The 21,760-nt window shown below is 39.0% G+C and overlaps 1 protein-coding gene across 5 annotated transcripts in view; it reads left to right on the forward strand.

Annotated features, from left to right (window-relative positions):
• SEC24C (SEC24 homolog C, COPII coat complex component) overlaps positions 1-21,760 on the forward strand; it is a 70,105-nt gene that overhangs the window by 20,015 nt on the left and 28,330 nt on the right. For 4 of the 5 annotated variants that reach the window (XM_063128822.1, XM_063128821.1, XM_063128820.1 and 1 more), the window contains 8 exons: positions 1,306-1,436; positions 3,063-3,131; positions 5,482-5,593; positions 7,039-7,166; positions 16,103-16,241; positions 17,849-17,964; positions 19,252-19,376; positions 19,672-19,863. In XM_063128822.1, coding sequence (XP_062984892.1) covers positions 1,306-1,436; positions 3,063-3,131; positions 5,482-5,593; positions 7,039-7,166; positions 16,103-16,241; positions 17,849-17,964; positions 19,252-19,376; positions 19,672-19,863 — 1,012 coding nt within the window. The remainder of the gene's footprint in view (positions 1-1,305; positions 1,437-3,062; positions 3,132-5,481; positions 5,594-7,038; positions 7,167-16,102; positions 16,242-17,848; positions 17,965-19,251; positions 19,377-19,671; positions 19,864-21,760) is intronic. The other variant, XM_063128823.1, reaches the window with a different exon arrangement.

The raw sequence follows: 21,760 nt of genomic DNA on the forward strand, positions 1-21,760 counted from the left end.
AAACCTAAATATAAAAGTGGTTTAGCTTGTTAATCCCCTACTGTTTTTTCTTACATTCAGATGATGGATACTTCCAGAGTTAAATTCGCTTAACTTTCTAGCCCAGTGAACAATGAAATGGCAAAGTCCCCGAAGTTTTGCTCTTCCTTTGGGAGGTCTTTTTAATATTAGTAGTAATGTTATTTTTGGATTCCTTCTTGTTCAGGACTACGTTGTTCAAATTTTGTGTTGACCAAACGCAGTTAATTACGTATGTGAAATATCTCTCATAGGACTGCAACCTCTTCCAGCAAAAATACGAAATATGCAATGAGTTCAATCCAGAGGAAGTTATTCATACTAAAATGTGGCTAACTTTTGATGGATCCAATAGTTCTGATTGCATGGAGTTCTTTAGAAGTTAGTAGGGTGGAGCAATATATGGCCTCCAGGCAAGGAAATGGTCACCACCCCTAAAAATAACAATTGTAGAGCTGGAAAAAGGGCAACTAAAATGATTAAGGGGCTGGAGCATCTCCCCTATGAGGGAAGGTTACAACAGCTGGCATTGTATAGCTTGCAAAAAAGGAGGATAATAAGTGACATGATAGAGGTGTACAGAATTATGCATGATGTGGAGAATGTGGATAGGGAGACATTTTTCTCCCTCTCACATAATACTAGAACCTGGGGTTATTACATGGCGCTGATTGGAGAGAGATTCAGGACAGATAAAAGGAAGTACTTCACACAGTGGAATTCAGTACCGCAAGACGCAATGATGGCCACCAATTTGGATGGCTTTAAAAGGGGGTTAGACAAACTAGAAGGCTATCTGTGGCTACATCCATATGAGAGGCATGAGACATGGGGAGGCTGCTGTTACGCTCATGTCATGCTTGTGGGTTCTGGGTTGACAGATGGTTGTGTACATATGAACAAAACGCTGGAATAAACGGACCCTCGGTCTGATCCAGCGTGGCTCTTCTTATGTTCTTATGAGATAATGGGGGAAGGAGTGTCATTGCAAGCTACTTTTCATTTCTCACTTAGGATATCTGCCAAATGCCTGCAGATATGTTCTTGTGTTATAATCCTAAAAATAGTAGACTGATTTTTCAGTTTCAGAAATGAGCCCAAAATATGATGCAAATTACCTTTAAATTAGTTTCATTTGAAGTTATAAATAACTTATTTGAAATTGTAATTTGTAGTTTGTATCATCAGAGTCTTGGTTGAATTGGACAGTGGTTATTCTTTACTATCAACGATGGATTAATTTTAGTTATGTTATATGTTTAATACCAGCATATATATATTTTTCAGGGTCCTTTGGGCAGAATAGAGGTAACCAGCCAAACTATAATGCGGCTTACTCTGGGCCAGCAAATTATGGGAGTCAGCCTGGACCGCCACCTCCAGCAAAACGTCTAGATCCAGACTCTATTCCTAGTCCAGTAAGTTAGATGTGTCCATTTTAAAATTGAGTGTCATGGTCTAGTAAGTCATGAAGATAAAAATGTGCCTCTTTGTAGCTTCTCTTCATTTGCTTTATTCATACTCACTTTCAGCAGTCTAAGGGCATGTTCTCACACAACATTTTTTTGTCCATGTTGGCAGTCCTGACCATCTCCAAGGATGTGCTCATATGGACAAAGATAGTGTGTCAATTGGATGTATAATTTGCAGCAATTCCTATGATTACACTAGTTGGAGAAGGATCACAGGAATTACCATGGACTGTATCTCTGATTGTTTGGTTCATATGTTTGTCTGCATGAATGATCAGAGTGAGCTCACATATACTTTTAAAAAGTAATTTAAATTATTCCTTTGAGTGCATGGAAGATGTGTATGAAATAGGTGTCAGCAACTTACTTGCCTCACGGCTGGCTATTATGCCATGAGGTGAAGTATGATGGCACTTTGACCACTTTCTTTATGGTGATCCTGGCTAGCATAACATGTTGTACAAAACAAGGAGCATTACAAGCTGAACAGTGTGGGGTGACCCCAAAAAACTGTATGACTAGTTCCACTAAGGGAGCTTTGACTTTGACCAGCAGCTCCTGATGGCAAACTTCTTTTGAAAGTAAGGGGCGTTTGTTATATGGCACAACAGTCAGATGTTCAAAGTAAAGTCAGAAATTCGACATGGCATGCCTAAGCCCTTGGGCACATCTAAAATAGCTCTTGCCAGCCGGTGAATACAGGTCTTGTATAAATTTTGGTGAAAATCACGAAGATTTGTTTACGTTTATGTACTGCAACCCACGGACTTCAGTTTCAGGGCAAACTGCAGCAGTATATCCAGTTGTACAGAGTCTGCTTAATTTCAGTCTTAATTGTTGGGTGCCTATGTAAGCGTCACAGAAGCAACAAGTGTGTTGCTTTAATCTGTAAAAGATGGTGGCACATTGGCTTGTGTCACTCCTCTGAAAGGAAATGGTAGGGCAACTGAATTCTGAAGAATAAAGGAGAGCACGAAGTTTGAATGGGTGCTGCTTCCCACTTATTTTTATAACTCAATTCTACTGGGTTTTATGAAGTCATTGTTCCATGCACCATAAGTTCAGGCGGTGGTAGTGGTGGCTCTTTCTCTAGAGTGGCTTTTACATGTCTAGCTTTGTGCTATCACACTAACTTAGCTTATGGAAGATAAAGGTTCAGCCTTTTGTGGTGTAAAGTCTGAATCTGCCACTTGGAAAGCATACAGGTATGTGAGTAGCTTTATTTCCTTACGTGCTCTTCCTTTAAATGAAATCTCAAAAGAATTGCATTCCCTACAGCATGGTCCCATAGTTCTGCAGAGTTGAACTAAATAGTCATATAAGCTGCCAACTAGGTCAAGGGAATGTTCATTCTAGTGGTAGAGTGAAATGTGGAAATAACATGTAGAAATGAAGCTGGTGGTATTTCCCTTCTTGTTGCATGAAAAACGGTCCAATATGCATATATCTAACAATGATGCAAGTAGGGACAGATAGGAGTAACACTGCTTGGTACTTTTGTTTTACTTTTCTCTCTCTTTTCCCTTTTTGTGGCAATTTTACTTCTTTTTTTCTTTTTAAACAAAAAAAAAGCAACTCAATGAGCTGCCACCTCAGCAGAAACCCAGACACAGAATAGATCCAGATGCAATTCCCAGCCCAGTAAGTGCGGTGTCTCTCTGTCTGCTATTGTCTGCATGTTGGTGGCTGCCTGTGTGTCTGCAAAGTAATCTTCTCCTTGCTAACCACCCCTGACGTTAGCCCTTCATCCTTATCCCACCTCTCTCTTTCTGCTCACAACATTACGATAAACAAAATAAAACACCACAAACTGTGAAATCCTCTTCACATCACAAATCAAGGGGCAATAGAAACTTGGCATTTAAAGAAACAGATAATCAAGTTGTGCCTTCCCATTCTGAAATCTAGTCATTTATAACTGAAACAAAGTACCTCTGAATATAGGGATTTCATTTGTTAATTCCATACCATGGATTCAGCCTAATCCACTAGGGACTCTTATTATATATCAAGTGTTTCTGAAATGAATAGGGATTGTTTTCCTACAAGACCCATTGAAACAAGAGGGAATTAGATGATCTCAGAAATCTTCTAAAATGTGTGTTTGATTTGAAGTTATTTTACACTTTCAAAACCATTACTCAAGTTTAATTTTTAGTGAGAAGCAGCAGTCATTCTGTTAAAGTTTCTCCCTGATATAATTTATGGGTGAATATTAGAGGGGAAACGGAGATAATAAATACATTGAATTAACTGCTATAACATTTTACTTAAGCAGCAGGGTATTAAATTTGGTTTGTTAACAAAAGATATTCCTTGACAGTATTAGTTTTTTAAAAAGGGAAGTTGCTTTAGTTTGTGATAAACTTGTTGATGTCAATTCCTATTGCCCCTGTGTTGCTGTGTTTTGGGAATAGGCTGAAGTTGGCCACAACACTAAAATCTGAGCCACAGTGTTACCAACTTCAGTTAGTTTGTAGACTTGGAACAGAAAAAATTCTTCTTGGCATGGTCACTCAACCTTTGTATGCGCTCTCTTCACTGGTGTGTTTCCGATCAGAATATAAAGGTATTTGTGTCCTGGTCATTGGAGGTTTACTGCTAAAATCAAGATATGAAAGGAAAGGAGGATTGAACATTCTAACAGGAAGGGTGGATGCCATGGAAGTATTTAAATGCAATTAAACTAGAGCACGCAGTAATGGATTGCAAGGGAGCATTATCTTTTCCATAGCCTTTTGTGGGCAGAAGTAAATAAATACCTGTTTTCCATGAGTTGGAAAGTATCCTTTAGTATACTTCAATACGACTGTAATTTGCCTTGCTCTTGTATGGTGAGTGGTTGGATGCAGAATTATTTGGGTTCCGAAAACTTATATGGCTGCCCTTTTGGTTTCAATCAATCATTACTACTACAGTTAATTAATAGTTATTCAATCCCACCAGTGTTTTTACTTTGAACAGAACTTCAAAGTTGTATAAATCCTGACCTGTGAGAATTGCAATCTAAGCTTAACAGGACAGAATTGAAAGATTTGTCTTGATAAAGGAGTAGGATGGATGGTGCAAGTTACTTGCTAGCAGAAAGGGAGTGGCGATAATTGATCTGAAAAGGCTTTGCGGAAGTTTTTTGAGAAGCATTTTGAAGAATGCTCTGTTGGTTTGACCGATGTGGAGATTCTTTTCCAGCCATTGGGATTAATAAAGCCAGATTGCACAGAATGGATGTAGTAAGAAGGGAGGTGGGGAGAGAGCAGTGGGGGGCATCTAGCTTTCTAGGTGGATATTTATTTGCTTGGAGGATCATTTCATCATGTGAAGCCCTCTTGCAGTCTGAAGTGGTACCGCCAAGGCAGGGTTTTTATCATCTCAAGAGAACTAGAACTTGGCCTCAGTTGTCATTGCATCAGTTTTGTTGCGTTTATCGTCAGATATAAAACACTTGGTACTTCCTTTAAAAAAACAACAGCTAGGAGATAACAAACTACACTTTACAAAAATGCTAGTTTAGTCTTTAAGCATGACATTCACAGACCTAGCTTAGTATATAGTTGCAATAAAAGATTCTGATGAATAATGAGGGGGGAAACTTTCTTGGTCTCTGGGTTTTAGATTAGTATAGCCTTCCCCATCTTGGTACCCTCCAGATGTTTTGGACAGCAACTCCCAGCATTCCTGACCATTGGCCATGCTGGCTGGAGCTGAAGGAAGTAGAAGTCTAAAACCTCTGGAGGGCCGCACGTTGGGGAGGGCTGGATTAGTGGCTATCATATCTTGAAATGTAGTCCTTAACATGCTAATTGTATCTCTGTCTTTGAATTTATCCCCAACTCTGGAAATAGCAAACTGATAGAAACTTAAACTAAATTTAGTTTTCTATTAAGCCATTGATTACAAATCCTGTTCGGCTACTGCTTAACTTGAAAGTTGTGTTATCACCAGTTTTTACAGAGTGTCCACTGCACTGCTAACTTGCTGCTTCTCATTTTAGATCCAGGTAATAGAAGATGACAGGAATAATCGTGGGTCAGAGCCATTCGTCACTGGAGTCCGTGGGCAAGTCCCACCCCTTGTCACTACCAATTTCTTGGTCAAAGATCAAGGTAATATCATGCTTATGTAGTTGAAGAGAACTCTCAGTCTCAGCCAAAAAAGGAAGTCACCTGGCTCTTTGGCATAGACACCATGATCACATAGGGTTTGATTAGTCTTTAAAGGATGGAAGCTTTTATATTCAGAAGTTCCCAGAGTACGTTTTAGTTGCGATCAATCAACCAACCCTGAACACTTTTGCATGAAACAATAAGGAATATATGTAAGGGAGCTGTAAGGGGACAGGAAGGTCAGGTTTCAGGGCATGGCTGATGCAGCTAAAACTAAGCCGGCCTGGGTCTGGTCAGTGCCTGGATCGGAGACTTCCTGGGAACGCTAGGTTTGCCACCTTGAGCTTTGTTGTGTAATAAAGGCAGTTTATACATGGAGAAACAAACAGATTGAGCCAGAGACTTGTGAAAAACACTGTGTAAAACTAACATGTTGGATTAGTTTCTTGACTTAAGAGGAAAGAGTAACTGTATTTGTTCGTAACACCAAAAGATGCCATGGTACTCCAGACATTAACTGCTTGCGGCATATACTGTCATGGATGCCTCTTTCCTAGTGGTTTGTGCTGAACTCTGGGATCGAGCATAAAGCTTCCTCAGCTGACCCTCTAAGAATTGGCTTGTGTATCTGCCCAACCTGGGAACAATTCCATTTTTTAAAATCTGGGTATGTCTGTAACTCACCTGTGGTCATCGGTCAGTAAAACCAAAGTCATCAAAGCTATCTCCCATGATGGAGAGGGTAACTTCTAGGCTTGGATCCAAAAAACTTCAAGGAAGGGGCTTCCCTGCTTTTCCCTCCACACTGTGCCCCCCTCCCTGCCCCCAAGCTGATTCTGATCTCAGGGAATCCATGGGAACTGCATGGGATATAACACTGGGGGGAATTATGGACTCCCCGGCTCATGTGTGCGCAGAGGTAACTGGCATACTAGGGTCGTCTCTTTGGATCTAACCTTAGGGTTTTGGCTAACTTTGGGGCTGGGTCTTGGCCAGCTCTTTTGTTTCTGTATTCCCTCAGAGGACAGGGTTTGATATACTCAGGCTGAAACCTAAGTAAGTCTTAACATCATGTGCACACACAGAGGTACCTTCTTCTCCGTGATCCTGCCTGTATCTTCGGAGGAGTTTTTTCCAAGTCCCCCCACCTCCAGCAATGGGGAAAGGCCCTTTTTGGGAAGATTTGCCTGGCCATTGTTCTTCTACCCCTTTTGGCGACTGTCTTGCTTTCCCAAGCCTTTCTTCTATGGTTTATCCAGCTGCAGCAATCTTTATTGCCTTGCTGTTTTGCTTTGATATATGATTTAATTATTCTAATTGTCTGGCTTACAATTTTTATGTGACTGTTAACCAACATGGGAACGTTAATACTGGAGAGTGGGGTATACAATCTGTTAGTTTGGTATTAATGTACAGATAGAGTTTTGATTTCTTCTACTTTTCAGGGAATGCAAGCCCCCGCTACATAAGATGTACATCCTATAATATCCCCTGCACTTCAGATATGGCTAAACAGTCTCAAGTTCCTCTTGCTGCAGTCATAAAGCCATTGGCTGCACTGCCTACAGAAGAGGTGAGGTTGCTTCCAGAGACTTCAGATGAAATAGAATGTAGTTCTTTATTTCCAGTTCACAGACCCTAAAAAACCAAACAACTCAGGCAAATGAAATAGCAAGAAGTATAAATTTATTATGTCTATGTTCCATGCATATCTCTGTGATCTTTTATTTTTTTAGCTTCACTAAATAAAGGACTCAAATAGATGTTTACAAAATTGTAAGCCATACAATTTTGATCAAGGTTTTTGTATGTGATCAAAGAAAGTTACTAGCTACGAACTAGCAACGGTAATTTCTTTGTTTATCAGCTGGCTTCCTGGGAGGCTAATTCTAGTTTGTCATTTTTAACTGTATTCAACTAGCCCCTTCACTGGCTTCATTGTCCAGTTGAATTCTTCCTTAAATTTGCATTAATTGTTTTAAAAAATATTCTATTTGTTTAACTTCGGGTTCATTTATTTATAGACATAATAAAGCTCCCAAAGTGGCTTTATGCATTAATAAAAACAAAGCGCCCCCCAGGTTTACAATCTAGAGTGGAAAGGAGAATGGGAATAGGTGGGGGTGGGGAGAAAGAAAACAAGAACATTCAGGGATCTGTTCTTCTTAATGTTCTTTGGTTCTTACAATGACCAGATGGGGTGGCAATAGGCTGCTCGTATTTCAAAGAGAGGCCTCCAAGAAATAGCCTGGTGACTTGACCTTCCTCAGAATAGCTGTAATAACGGTTGGAGATGGTTGTGTTTCCATGTGGGGCCTTGGCCTCTGGTGCCTACTAGGAAACTACCTGTTTCTTATCATTCCTGCTCTTTCAGGTAAGGCTCAGGGGGCCCAGATGATACTCCCTCCTCTGAGCTGATGTCCTGCTGCTCTTCATTACAGAGTAGTTGGAAATGATGGTTGCTGTGACGAGAGTCCCAGCCCAGTGGGTAAAAGTAGCACCTGACAATCGCTGTTGCATGAAAGGTGTCCAGTACTTTATATTCTCTCATATGAGTGAATGAAAAAGTGAGCCAGACGGTATCTGCATAGCTCTTACCTAGGGTCCCGCTAGTGTGAGCAACAAAATGGAACCCACGAACTGACTTTTATATGCAAGATCGTTACAGCCTGCTTTAGCCATTCAAGACATTATAACGATTATATTTTGAGCCAAAGGACTTCCCATGGAAAAATAAAACATAGTAAAGATACTTCACTTGTAAAACATGCTGTTCATTGAGTCAGTCAACTTTAGCAGTCTGATCAACTGTTGCTTTAGAAGCTAGATGCTTATTTCAGAGAAGTGGGGAAGACTTGACCTGGATGTCGAAAAGGTAGCTTCATGCAGAGCCTGGCTAGGCAAGCATTTTTAAAATTTGGCAAGTTTTGCTCCCAGTGTTAAGGGACTTGCTTAGCAGCTGTGTCCTCCATCTGTTAGGGGAAAGAAGACACTCTATTTTTTTTTAATAATTTTTATTGCTTTTCCACATTAATTAAACATACATCATTACAGTAAAAGAAAACAACAACAACAACAACCTACTACATACATGTTGAATAAATATTGAATACATATATATTGAATAGATAGTAACTATAAAATATATCATATCATAACATAATCAAATGTAAGCCTATGCGGCAGGGTCTTGCTATTTACTGTTTTGCTCTGTACAGCACCATGTACATTGATGGTGCTATATAAATAAATAAATAAATAAATAAATAAATAAATAAATAATAATAACATACAAGTGCACCCCCCACCTCAGGATCTATTCCTGACTCCAAAATCTCATACTCTCTTCTGCTGGTGGTTTCCCACTTCCCTTAGAAAACACAAATATTAGGAACTGTTTCCAAATTCCTTCAAACTCATTTATTTTCGTTATACCTTTCCTCCACTTAATATTACAAGTCAATTTATCATTAATAGCTATATCCCAAACTTCTTTATACCATTCTTCAATAGAGTATTCCCCTTGAATCTTCCAGTTCCTAGCTACCATCAATCGTGCTGCAGTCAGCAAACTCGATATCAATTCTTTAATTTCTTTTCCACATTTTAAATCTTCAAATAGTGACAGTAATGCAATTTTTGGTGTTTGTTCTATTTTCATTCCCACTATTTCTTCAATTTCCAAAAACACCATCTTCCATAATCTTTGTACATATTTGCATTCCCACCACATATGTAAATACGTTCCTTTTTCCCCACAACCTCTCCAACAGTTTGCTGAATGCTGATTATCTTATTCAATCTAATCGGGGTTAGGTACCACCTCCACAAAATTTTAAAATAGTTCTTTTTTATTCTCACTGACATACTTCTCAACACTCTTTGTTTCCAGAGTCCCTCCCAGCTCTGTCGTCCTATTTGTACCTTCAAATCTGTCTCCCATACCAATTTTCCTGAACTATCCACCAGCCCTTTCTCCAGCAATATTTTATATATTTCACTCATTAACCCTTTTAATGCTGAACTTCCTCCCTTACATTTTTCCCTTTTAACTATTAATTCCTCAAACTTTGTCATTTCTCTACAATCTCTATTTTCTCTAATCCACTTTTTATTCCACTGTTCTAATTGCCTATAATCTAACCAAGTTAATTTTTTCTCTTTTAAAACCTCTTCCATATCTTCTCTTGTATTTACTTCTCTCAACCAATCCTTTAATTTCATTTTATTTTTCTCTATTAATATTTTACTTAATCTGCCCTTCAGTTCCTCTGGGAAATTCTTTAACATTATTACCGGTGACAAAGGGGAGCTGTTCGGAAGCAGCTCCCCTTTAAATTTACTCCAGATTTCCCAGTGAGACCTCAGGAGCGGATTACCTATACTTTCAACCCATTTTCTCCCTCCTTCCCTAAAAAAAACATTTTCTAATATCATCTCTACATTACTTGTGGTTTTGTCCTCCATCCAATCTAGATCTCCTACTCCTATAATTGCTTCTACAATATGCCTTAACCTGTTTGCTACATAATATCCGGGCCCGATTCAAAGTGCTGGTATTGACATTTAAAGCCCTAAACGGTTTGGGGCCAGGTTATTTGAAGGAACGCCTCCTCCCATATGTACCTACCCGGACCTTAAGATCATCTACAGGGGCCCTTCTCCGTGAGCCTCTCCCAAAGGAAGTGAGGCAGGTGGCTACTAGGAGGAGGGCTTTCTCCGCTGTGGCACCCCGGTTGTGGAATGAGCTCCCCAGAGAGGTCCGCCTGGTGCCTTCACTGTACTCCTTTCGTCGCCAGCTGAAGACCTTTTTATTCACTCAGTATTTTAACACTTAATTTTAACTTAAATTATACTGTTTTAACTCTGTATTTTAACCTTATATCAATTTTGCTGCGTGGTTTTATCCTGGTTGTGCTTTTTATATTGTATTTTGTATTTGTGTTTTTTAACTTGTTGGTTCAATTATGATGGTTTTAATTTTTGTGAACCGCCCAGAGAGCTTCGGCTATTGGGCGGTATAGAAATGTAATAAATAAATAAATAATATAATATAATTTTATATTTGGGAGACCCATTCCACCCTTCTTTTGACTTAAATACCAATTATTCTTATTTACCCTCGCTTTCTTATCTCCATTACAATAATTGTTTATAATATTTTGCCAACTTTTTATCTCTAATTCTGAAATTTTTATTGGTAACATCCTAAACACAAAATTAATCTTTGCTAAAATCTTCATTTTTATTAATGCTATTCTTCCAAACCAGGATAAATTTAATCTTTTATATTTTTCCAATTTTATTAAAAACCTCTTTTTTTAACTTAATTAAATTTTCCTTCTCTAAATTATCTAAATTTTTTGTAATTTTGATTCCAAAATATCTAATCTGTTCCTTAACTCTCATTTCTATTCCCTTCCGTTCCCATTCCTTTTCTTCCTTTTTAGTATAATTAAACAAAATCATCTCTGATTTGGACCAGTTTATTCTTAATCCAGTAACTTCTTCAAATTCTCTCAATTGTTGTTTAATTCTGTCTATCTTTCTTATTGGATTCTTAATAGTTAATAGGGTATCATCCGCAAACATATTCAATTTTATTTTTTTTACACCACCAATTCCTTCTATCTCTCCATCATCTCTTAATGCATTCGCCAGTACTTCCATAACCATTACAAACAGGACCGGCGAGAGCGGATATCCTTGTCTTGTACCTCTGGTTAGTCGTATCTTATCGGTGAGTCCGTCGTTTACCACCACTACAGCTGTATTTTGGGAATATAACTGTTCTATTATTGTTTTAAATTTATTTCCAAATCCTATTTTATCTAAAATAATCTTTAGTGCCTGCCAGCTCACACAATCAAAAGCCTTAAAGATATCCAATGCCAAAATTCCTGCCTTAATCTTAGATTTTTTTATCACATGTATTGCATTTAAAACTCTTCCCACTAAATTGTGCATCTGTCTGCCCGCCACAAATCCACATTGGTCTTCTCCTATATATTCCGATATAAATTTGTTTAACTTATATGAATCAGGGACAGTCAAATCTTTATCTGGTTTTGGAATTAATATTATCAATGAATGTTCCCATGATTCTGGTATCTTCTCTCCTTGCAATATAGCGTTATAAAGTTTCAATAATTTCGGTACTAAAAACCCTTTGAAGACCTTATAATATTTTGATCCTAGACCATCTGCTCCTGGTGATTTACCCACTTTCAAATTATCTATTACTTCTTCAACTTCTCTTTGAGTTATTACCTTCTCCATTAGCTCTTTATGTTCTATTTTTATTCCCTTCTTTATATACCTTTCTATATAATCCTCCAACTTCTTTTTTTGGATATCTTTTTCCTTATATAGTTCTTGATAAAATTCCTGAAATTTTTTTATTTTATCCTTCATTGTATGACAATAATTCCCTTGTTTATCCTTCAATGCTCCTATCCCATTTCTCGCTTTTTCCTTTTGTGTGAGTCTGGCAAGCAATCTAGAATTTCTATTACTATTTTCAAAATACTCCCTTTTCATATAAATTATGTTTTTCTGAACCTGTTCTATATTTATATTCTCTAACTCCTTTTTCTTAGCTTGTATTTCTATTAATTTATATTTATTTTTACCCTGCCAATATTCTTCCTCCAAACTCCTAATCTCTGTCTCTAACTTCTCCTGCTCTGCATACTGTTGTCTTTTTAAATTACACATTTCTCTAATACAAATTCCACTTGCTATAGCCTTCATGGTGTCCCAAACCACTGACCCTGCCGTTCCTCCCTTTTCATTAATTTCCCAGGACTCTGACAATTCCCTCTGAATTTTTTCTACCACTTTATTATATTTCAATATTTTTGTATTCATTTTCCACCTATACGCTTCTTTGTAATTCTTCTTAACTGTAAACTCTAAACTTAACAATGCGTGATCTGTTACCTTTATTACCCCCATTTCCATTTTACAAACCTTAGTTGCAAACTCTTTCGAGACAAATATATAATCTATCCTAGAGTATGTATGATGAACTGGGGAATAATATGAAAACCCAGGCTTTGCCCCATTAAGTAAACGCCAGCAGTCCACATAGTCATTTTCTTTTACTAATTTGTTCATTATAGTAATATTATTTCTCTTTTCAACGTTAGTGGGGTTTGACCTGTCCCATCTATTATCCATCACTATATTAAAATCCCCAGCTAAGATAACATACCCCTCCTTAAATTCTTCTATTTCTTTAAATAATTTTATAAAAAACTCTCTATGTCTCTCATTTGGGGCATAAACATTAACTAATGTATATATTTTACCTTCAATTTGACCTTTTATCATAAGGTATCTACCCTTATCATCCTTCTTTATAGTTTCTCATATAAATCCACTTTTTTTTTTAAATCAAAGTAGCCACTCCATTTTTTTTGAAGTCCCCAATGACTTTCATAATAAACTGACCACTTTATCCTTATCTGATTTACGTCCTCGAACCCCTGGTGTGTTTCTTGCAACATAATAATGTCAGATCCTTCTTTATTTAACATTTGTTCAATTCTCCTTCTTTTCACGACTGCCCCCAAACCTTTAACATTGAGCGTTGATACTTTTATTTTTTTATCCATAGTCACCCTTTTGATGTCTCTTCCGATCCCTTGTGCTCTGTAACTCAAATTCACATACATAAAAACACAAACACCATAAAAAAACCCTCAAATCCCTTACTCCAACCCACTCCATCCCCCCTACCCCCCCCACCTCTTCCCCCCCCCCAAATCCCCATAAGTCTATCACTCCGGCCATCTACTTTAAGGGGGGTGGGGAGGCAGTGCTTCGCCTGGCCGGCAAGGTCTCTATATTTTAACAATTCTATCTACAATTATCTCATAATGCATTTATCAATTCTATTACATCCCAGATGCCCCAGCCTCACTTCCCTCCCCGCCTGTTTCAGTCAAACTAAGCATCATCATACAGACCCAAGCTCTTCAACAGCTCCTTGCCCTGATCCAAAGAGGTTACTCTGTGCTGCCTCTCACCATATGTAAATCTTAAAAATGCAGGGTAACCCCAAGCGTATTTTATTGCTTTTTTCGTTAATATTTCCGTTATCTGCTTAACACTGCGTCTCCAATTAAGTGTATGCTGACAAAGATCGTTATAAATTTGTACTGTTTTGCCTTTATATTGTAGCAGGGCCATGGATCTCAATTTCTTCATAACTTGCTCTTGTAATAATTGCCAAATTTGACCAGAATGTCTCTAGTAGCTCCCTTGTAGTTTTGTCCCCCCACTCTATGAATTCTATCCAAATCACAGTCCTCTATTTCCAAATCAGGCATCATATCTTTGAACCACTGCAAGATTATATCCCTCAAGTCTTCTCCTGGTGATTGAATCAGATGTTTGATACGAATTGATGATCGACGGTTCTGGTCTTCTAATTGGATCAGCCTTAATTCATGGTCCTGGAATTGGACATTAGAGCTTTTTTCAAAAACATCCTGTCTTTTCTCCAGCAAATTTGCTCCAGCCTCCAAATTTTTTATGCTCTTAACATTCTGAGCAATCTTACCAGCCAACACTGCCATTCGTTTATCTGATCTCTCAGCCTGTTGATCGATTCTTTTAAAGATAGTTTCATTATTTTCTACTATAAAGCTTTTGATTTCAGCCATGGTGGCTGGCTCCTTGCCAATTGGTGCCTTGCCACCTTCCGCCATTTTAGGGTCTGCCGCCGCTATTTCCGTCTCTCCCTGCACTTCTTCCGAAGCCAACTTCTCAAGGTGGGGAGGTTATGATTACTAGGTCTTTTCCTTGACCAGGTAACTTTTGCAATTTCTGTTTTTTGTTTTTTTTTAATGTTCGACATAGGGCATAAATCTCTTTCTTAATGTCTCGGATTGATCATAGCAATCTCTCCTTCCTTGCCCGGGCTGCTTTTGTCTCTCTGTAATTCCCGGTAAGTAACTCTTTCTTCTCCAGTAAGGAGTGAGATTCACCATAAATCAAGTCAGCATTTGCTGGGAGAGTCGACAATAGCAAACAGTTTATTTTTAATCTTACTCTCCACTCCAAATGCTGCTTTAAACTGTAACTGCGTCGATTTCCCCACTCCTTATAAATCTCTTTCTTAGTGTCCCGAATTAATCAACACCGTCTCTCCTTCCCTGCCCGGGCTGCTTTTATCTCTCTGTAGTTCCCGGTGATTAACAACTCTTTCTTCTCCAGTAAGGAGTGAGATTCACCATAAATCAAGTCAGCGTTCGCTGGGAGAGCTTCTAACCATAACAAGCAGTTTACTTTCAATCTCATTCTTCACTCCGAAACGCTGCTTTGCCAGCTGTAACCACGTCGATTTCCCCACTCCTTATATCATTTCGAGTTTCACAAATATCAACAACACCGACAGTTAGTATTCATAGTCCTTTTCCATCATATTCATTTGAGATTTATGCCCTTTTAAAAGAGATAATTGACTTTTCCGGCATGGCCGGTTAGAACTTCAAGAAACTCTTACCAGTTCCATGGCTGCCAGGCTCCGCCCCCCCCGGAAATAAGACACTCTAAACCAGCTAGGTATACAGAAGGAGGGGTGTTGAAGGGGAACTAGCAAAACCCACTTTCAGAATGGTTGAAATGTAGCGCCTGTTCCTTAGAGATATTTTCTCCTTAGTACAAGAAGGCATTTGAAGGCTTTTTGTCAGTGGGTTGTTCGCTGCCTTGAAGGGTGCATCTGTAGCCCCTGCAGTGGCAGCATACTTGAATGTTTTTTAGAGCCCTAGGTATTGATTCTGTTTCTCCATTAAAAATAGAACTGGTACCTTATTTCTTTGTCTTCAGATAAGGTGCTCCTAGTTATACAGAAACTGGTTCAATAAAGAATTTATAAAAATATAGAACCCTTGGCCTGATCAAGAACTGGATGTAACGAAGTCTTAGTTATTCCTTACATTAGCAGACATTGGCACAGTAAAATGTTTCATCATTCTATGGGTTAAACATGACAAAATGGTCTACATTGAAAGCTTCATATGAGCTTTTTTGGCCACACTAAAATGAGAAAAACATTTTAGTGGTAGTAAAAACATGGTAGTAAAAACATTTCATAGACAAAAGCTGACTGAAACAAGGATGGCGTGCTTGTAACTTGTTCCAGAGCTGTGCTTTGTCACAGATCTTAACTTTGACAAAAGATTCAATGGTTTAAATGTATTTTCCCATTTTAAATGGAATTAATTTAACCATTGTAAACTTTGAAGGTGGCAGTAGGATTTTCTAAGTTTTCTTTCTTTACTCTTTCCCCCCCATCCCAGCCCAAGAAAATATAGGATTTGTTTGATATAGTTTTACACAACTGATCTTATATTATAGATGTAGGAAAAGGTTTGTTGCGTTGCTGACGTGAATACTAGACCAAAGTGCAGAAGAAATGTTCACAGGTATCACCTGCTGGGGAGAACAAGGGAAGTTGCTTTAAATAGCATCAATATCCAGATTTTATTTTCTTTCCAGACTCCTCCTTATTTGGTAGACCATGGAGAATCGGGTCCTATCCGGTGCAATAGGTGCAAGGCCTATATGTGCCCTTTTATGCAATTCATTGAGGGTGGAAGAAGATTCCAGTGCTGCTTCTGTAGTTGTGTCACCGAGGGTAAGATTTTTCTACTGAGACAGTTGTGGAGAATGAGAAGGGAAGTGGTTCTGTTTATGTTGCAAGGAAGTATAAACTGAAGGTTATCCAATGGCATAAATCATGTAACAAATCCCAAGGGTAGATTACTAATACTTTCATGTTGATTGACTGCATTGTAAATTTTGGGCTTAAATTCTGGATAAGCAATGTATCAAGCCAAAGACCATACATATGCCCTGTTTGGATTTTGAGCAGTTTCCTTCCCTTTTGATGGAGCGTGTGCAGATATTACTAAGCTTAAGAGCAAGTCTGCATGTTTGGCTCACTATAGCATCAAACACTTGGGTGCGTTGGGCCTTCTTCAGCCTTGGAGTAACTGGAGGTGGTTCCCATACTCCTACCCTTAATTAAGTAGCAATGGCTATAGCAGACTGGTCTTTCCATGCGGCGCATTGTGGGTGTACATAGAAAAAGCATGGAATGTAGTATTGAATGCAACTTCCTGTGAATCTCTGCTTTTAAAAAGAAAAAGCAAATTTCTGACCCTTGTGGTTGCGATGATATCCTTGAAAGCTTGTAGGCCATAATTGTGGAAATCCTAGAACCCAAAAATGTAGACTAATTAGGGGTTTACTGGTTGAAGGCAGGTTTCTGTTTAAAAAGATATACAAAATAATAAAATTTGCAAAATTATGCAAAACAAGAAACATTATGTAGCTTACATTATTGATATAAGCTGCACAATACAGCTTTCTTAAGACTGGATTTTAATTGCATAAACTAAGAAATGTAATCCTTTTTTTGTGCTGCATGTGGCATTGCTATGTTAATCTTAGCCTTTCATATAGGAAGGCAGTTAATGAATGCTACAATCCTCAAGGAGCAAAGTGATTAGTGCAGCCTCTTTGTGATCCATAACTCATCAATTAAGGTTAATTCTAAAACTTAACCCTTAATATCTTTATTTTTTCTATTTATAATCGTTCTCTGAAATATTTTCTTTTTAAATGAGTCATTTAGAAAGAATACACAAAGCTTGACAACTCTTTAATTAGGGATGTGTTTACTAAGATTAGCTGAATTCTGTGACCTGCATAGATTATGCAAAAAAGAAAAAAGCCATGTGTTTGCTTACGTTCCATTATCCTGCTTCTACTAATCATAGGAAATCCTACTCACATTATCCACACACATTTGCACCTATCTATGTCTTAAGAGTACCAAGAAAACTTGCTTTTTTAAACAATCTAATACTAATTTCAGTGCTTGAGCATTACAATTGGGAAGTACAGAGACCTGCCTCATAATATACTTCTGTTAAATGAGTACTGAGTAGTCATGATTATTGACTGGCAACAATATCCATTAATATGGACGTGCTCCAATATTTAACAACTGACATTAAATAAATGTAATACACAAAACTGGACAATCGCAGGTAACTGCACCCAGGAGGCATTTGATAAATTTATTTCCTTGCTTAAAAAGAGTGTTTTCTAGAGTGTCTGTCAAACTTTTCCTTTACTGGGATCTAAATGTGAACTTACTTGCCACAAAAAACATTACTAACTGTCTAAAGAAAAAGTACATTTATGTAAGTTCCTCTCCTTTTCCTCTGTTCCTAGTGCCGTCTCACTACTTCCAGCATTTGGATCACACAGGCAGACGGGTGGACTACTATGATAGACCTGAATTATCATTGGGGTCCTATGAATTCTTGGCAACTGTTGACTACTGCAAGGTATGACTGCTTATTACTTATTTAATCAATTTATATACCACTTAGATAGGTCTAAACGGTTTACGAAGACAAAGATTAAAACGTATCGTAATAAAACAGACATCATCAATTAAAACGTTTAAAATATTTAAAAACAAAACTAAGAGTACTATGAGTACTAAACAAACTAACTGTGCAGCACAATCACCAAGGGAAGGCTTGAGTAAAGAGATGTGCCTTGAACTGGTACCTAAAACGCATCACAGTCAGTGCCTCCTGAATACCCAGAGGGAGGGCCTTGCATAAGGTGGGGGTCACCATGGATAAGGCCTGCTTCCCCGTGGTTTGCGGCCAGATGGTCATCTGCAGGTCATAGCACAACCAGCAAGGACTCTTCTGAAGTCACCTCCTTTATACTGCCAAGGGGGAAATTATTTTCATGATTGCTCTGTTGGCCCACATAAAGTAATATAAAGAGTACTGTACCAGGTTTCTGCTGTACAAGCAGTAAGTGGTTGTCTGCATACCTAAGAGTTGGGCTACCCGCTCTTAAACTCTTTACCTCTGTTGAAGTTGCCATTGGAAAGCCTAGGAAATAATTTCCAGAGTGTGAGCTGAGGAATGTTTTCATATGTGTTTCTATTACTGGTGCAACTGCCCTTCCCCCCCCCCCCCCACCCGGGCCTTTATTACATTTCTAGACTGCTCTATCCAGTCCAAAAAGCTTAAAGTAGGTAACATTAAAACAAATTTACGGTGCAGTCCTATGCATGTCTACTGAGATGTAAGTCCCATTGAGTTCAAGAGGTAGGGGTACCTTGGATTGCAGCCTAAATTCTAAAATCCCTAAATGCCTCCCTTTCTCCAGGGTTACCTTCTCCAGGTAACCAAAATAGAAAGGTTTTAAAATACTATGGAAGATGCTTGCCTTTTGATTTTTCATGGGGAGGGAGTTTAAATCTGTACGGAAATCAAATAGAGCTGCTTCGCTCTCGCTGCATTCTGTCAAGACATGCGTCCTACCACCTTCCTTTATCATTATGCCCTTTGATCCGGGCTGGTGATGCCCCAGCTAAGGATTATGATGCAGATTTCTCCCATGGTTTGTTGTGGCATAACAAACATAGATGTTAAGGCGAGGTTAGAAGATGGACAGCCTCTGTATTGTGTAGCTCATTGGAAGTAGGAACACGCACACTTAAACAGGCGAGCTGCATTTCTTGTGCTAGTAGAGCATTGCACAAGTGTACATGTTAGCAGCACATATGCACACGTTAGTAATAGTGTTCTTCTCTTCCTCTCCTACAGAATAACAAGTATCCCAACCCCCCTGCTTTTATTTTCATGATTGATGTATCCTATAATGCGATAAGAAATGGCCTGGTAAGACTGATCTGTGAAGAGTTGAAGACTCTCCTGGACTACCTGCCCAGGTAAAGCAGATAAGGTGGCATTTTAAAAGGTAGAATTAATCTGATGTAAGCTTCCCAAGAGATTTTGAGGGACACATTCTGTTGCTCATTAACTTATTTAGGTAAAAAGTAAAGTGCCTTTCAGTACTCCCGAGGTGGGAGGGAGTCTTCTGGCAATTGTATTCTCTGCTAAGAGTGTCACAGGATTGCAATTTTTAGAATTTGTTCAGTTGCTGCTGCTGTATTTGAGCTTATTCTGCTTCACTGCAGGCCCATTTCTAGGCATTCTTAATATCTCTCAATTTTATTTAAACAGAGAAGGAAACATGGAAGAATCGGCCATCCGTGTGGGCTTTGTCACCTACAACAAGGTTTTGCACTTCTATAATGTGAAGAGCTCTCTGGCACAGCCACAAATGATGGTTGTGTCTGATGTAGCGGATATGTTCGTACCTCTTCTTGATGGCTTCCTGGTGAACATTAATGAGTCTCGCACAGTTTTCACCAGGTAAATGAAAGTTGGCAAATAGCAATAAATGGCTTGGTATGTCCTGTTGCAGTAGCTATCATAAAACACATCTATAGTGTGGTGTCCTAAAAATTATAATAAATAAATCGTATGGGTTGTTAACCCATTTTTAACACAAGATGGTGCATTCAATGCTGAAGCTCACAAAATTGCATGTATGTTTTGAGGGAGGTGGTGGAGAAAGTGGGCATCTTTTCTAGTTCAGTCCCTGTTGTGAGAGCCTACACACCTTCCAATAAGGGTGGAGGTGCTATAGGTCTCCCTTGTCCATCTGCTCAGCGCTCTCCTTGATGGTCATTAGGCACCCAGTAGTGTCCTCAAGGCAGGACAGCACCGCACTCAAGGAGGGCAGGACACTCCCACCCCAAATGCAGCGTGATCAGCTGACCACATTTTGAAATGAGCGAAGTAATACAACTGCTGGTTGTATTACAGCTATCAGTAGTAATACAACTACTGATATCAACTACTGATAGGGGCTTCCATTTCCAACAACTGTAAAACCTTTTGGCAGATAGTATCAGGTGCCCTAGGTAACAGCAATGGCAGCATGGAATGCCATATACCGGCTGAAATCTGGGAGAATCATCTCCGTATCGCCTTTAGTGATAGCCACATATCAAATTCTGATCCGAGACTGCCACGTGACTCCCCTAACTGGCCCAATGTCAATATCAGCACTGTAGAGGACTTAATGCTACAGTTAAAGTCACGTAAGGCTCCTGGACCAGATGGCATCCCCTCAGAGATGCTGAAAAGCAACATCAGCTGGTGGACTGCCCTGTTAGGGCCTCTTTTCTCTGTAATAAATAAAACTGGGTTAATTCCTGCAACTTGGCTAAAAGCCATTGTCATTCCAATATATAAAAAAGGACCCAAAGATGACCCATCCAACTATCGGCCTATTAGCCTCTTATCTGTAGTTGGTAAGGTCTATGCCAGTTTCTTGGCCTTGAAACTAAAAACATGGATCCTTGATAACAATATCCTGGGAGAAGAACAGATTGGCTTTAAAGCAGGCTGCTCTACTCTTGACCATTGCCTGGTACTGGCTCACCTGGTTCATAAATATTCTACACCCAGTGGAGGCAAATTATTCACCGCTTTTATTGATCTCAAATCTGCCTTCGATTCAATATGCCGAGCCCATCTTTGGCGCAAACTGGAACAGCTTTCTATCGAAAGCAGGCTTCTGTTCCTGATTCAATCTCTGCATCATAAAACATCTGCCCAGGTTCGTTGCAGTAGACAAGGACATCTCACAAATGAGATTGTCACTTCACTTGGTGTCAGACAAGGATGTGTTCTCGCCCCCATCTTGTTCAACCTTTATCTGGCAGACCTCCCTGCCTGTATGGCGTCATTACCATCGCATGCACCCAAGATTGGTTCAACAAAAGTTTTCGTTCTTCTCTATGCTGACGATGCTGTTTTGATCTCCCAGACTCGACTGGGCCTCAAGAGACTACTAAATGGTTTTGCCAAATACTGCGAGAAAAATTTGCTGACAATTAACTATTCAAAAACCAAAGTGGTAGTTTTTGCCAGGAGGAAGGTAAGATTCCCCTGGTCCATTGGGGGAAACAGAATCAACCAAGCTGACGCATATAAATACCTGGGCATATGGTTTCATGAAGCTCAAAACTGGAGGGCACATGGCAAACACACCAAGAGCAAAGCTGAATAAACTATTGGTGCATTAGCCCGATTCTTCTTTGCGAAAGGTGGGAAATATCTACCGGCAGCCATCCAGGTTTACAAAGCTAAAATAGTGTCTCAGACTCTGTTTGGAGCTCCAATATGGTTCCCACACTTCACAAGTTCTCTTGAAGGAGTGCAACATCTCTACCTCAGGCTTATATTCGGAGTCCCTAGA

The sequence above is a fragment of the Elgaria multicarinata genome, chromosome 6 (genome assembly GCF_023053635.1).
Source record: "Elgaria multicarinata webbii isolate HBS135686 ecotype San Diego chromosome 6, rElgMul1.1.pri, whole genome shotgun sequence".
Classification (NCBI taxonomy): Eukaryota; Metazoa; Chordata; class Lepidosauria; order Squamata; family Anguidae; genus Elgaria; species Elgaria multicarinata.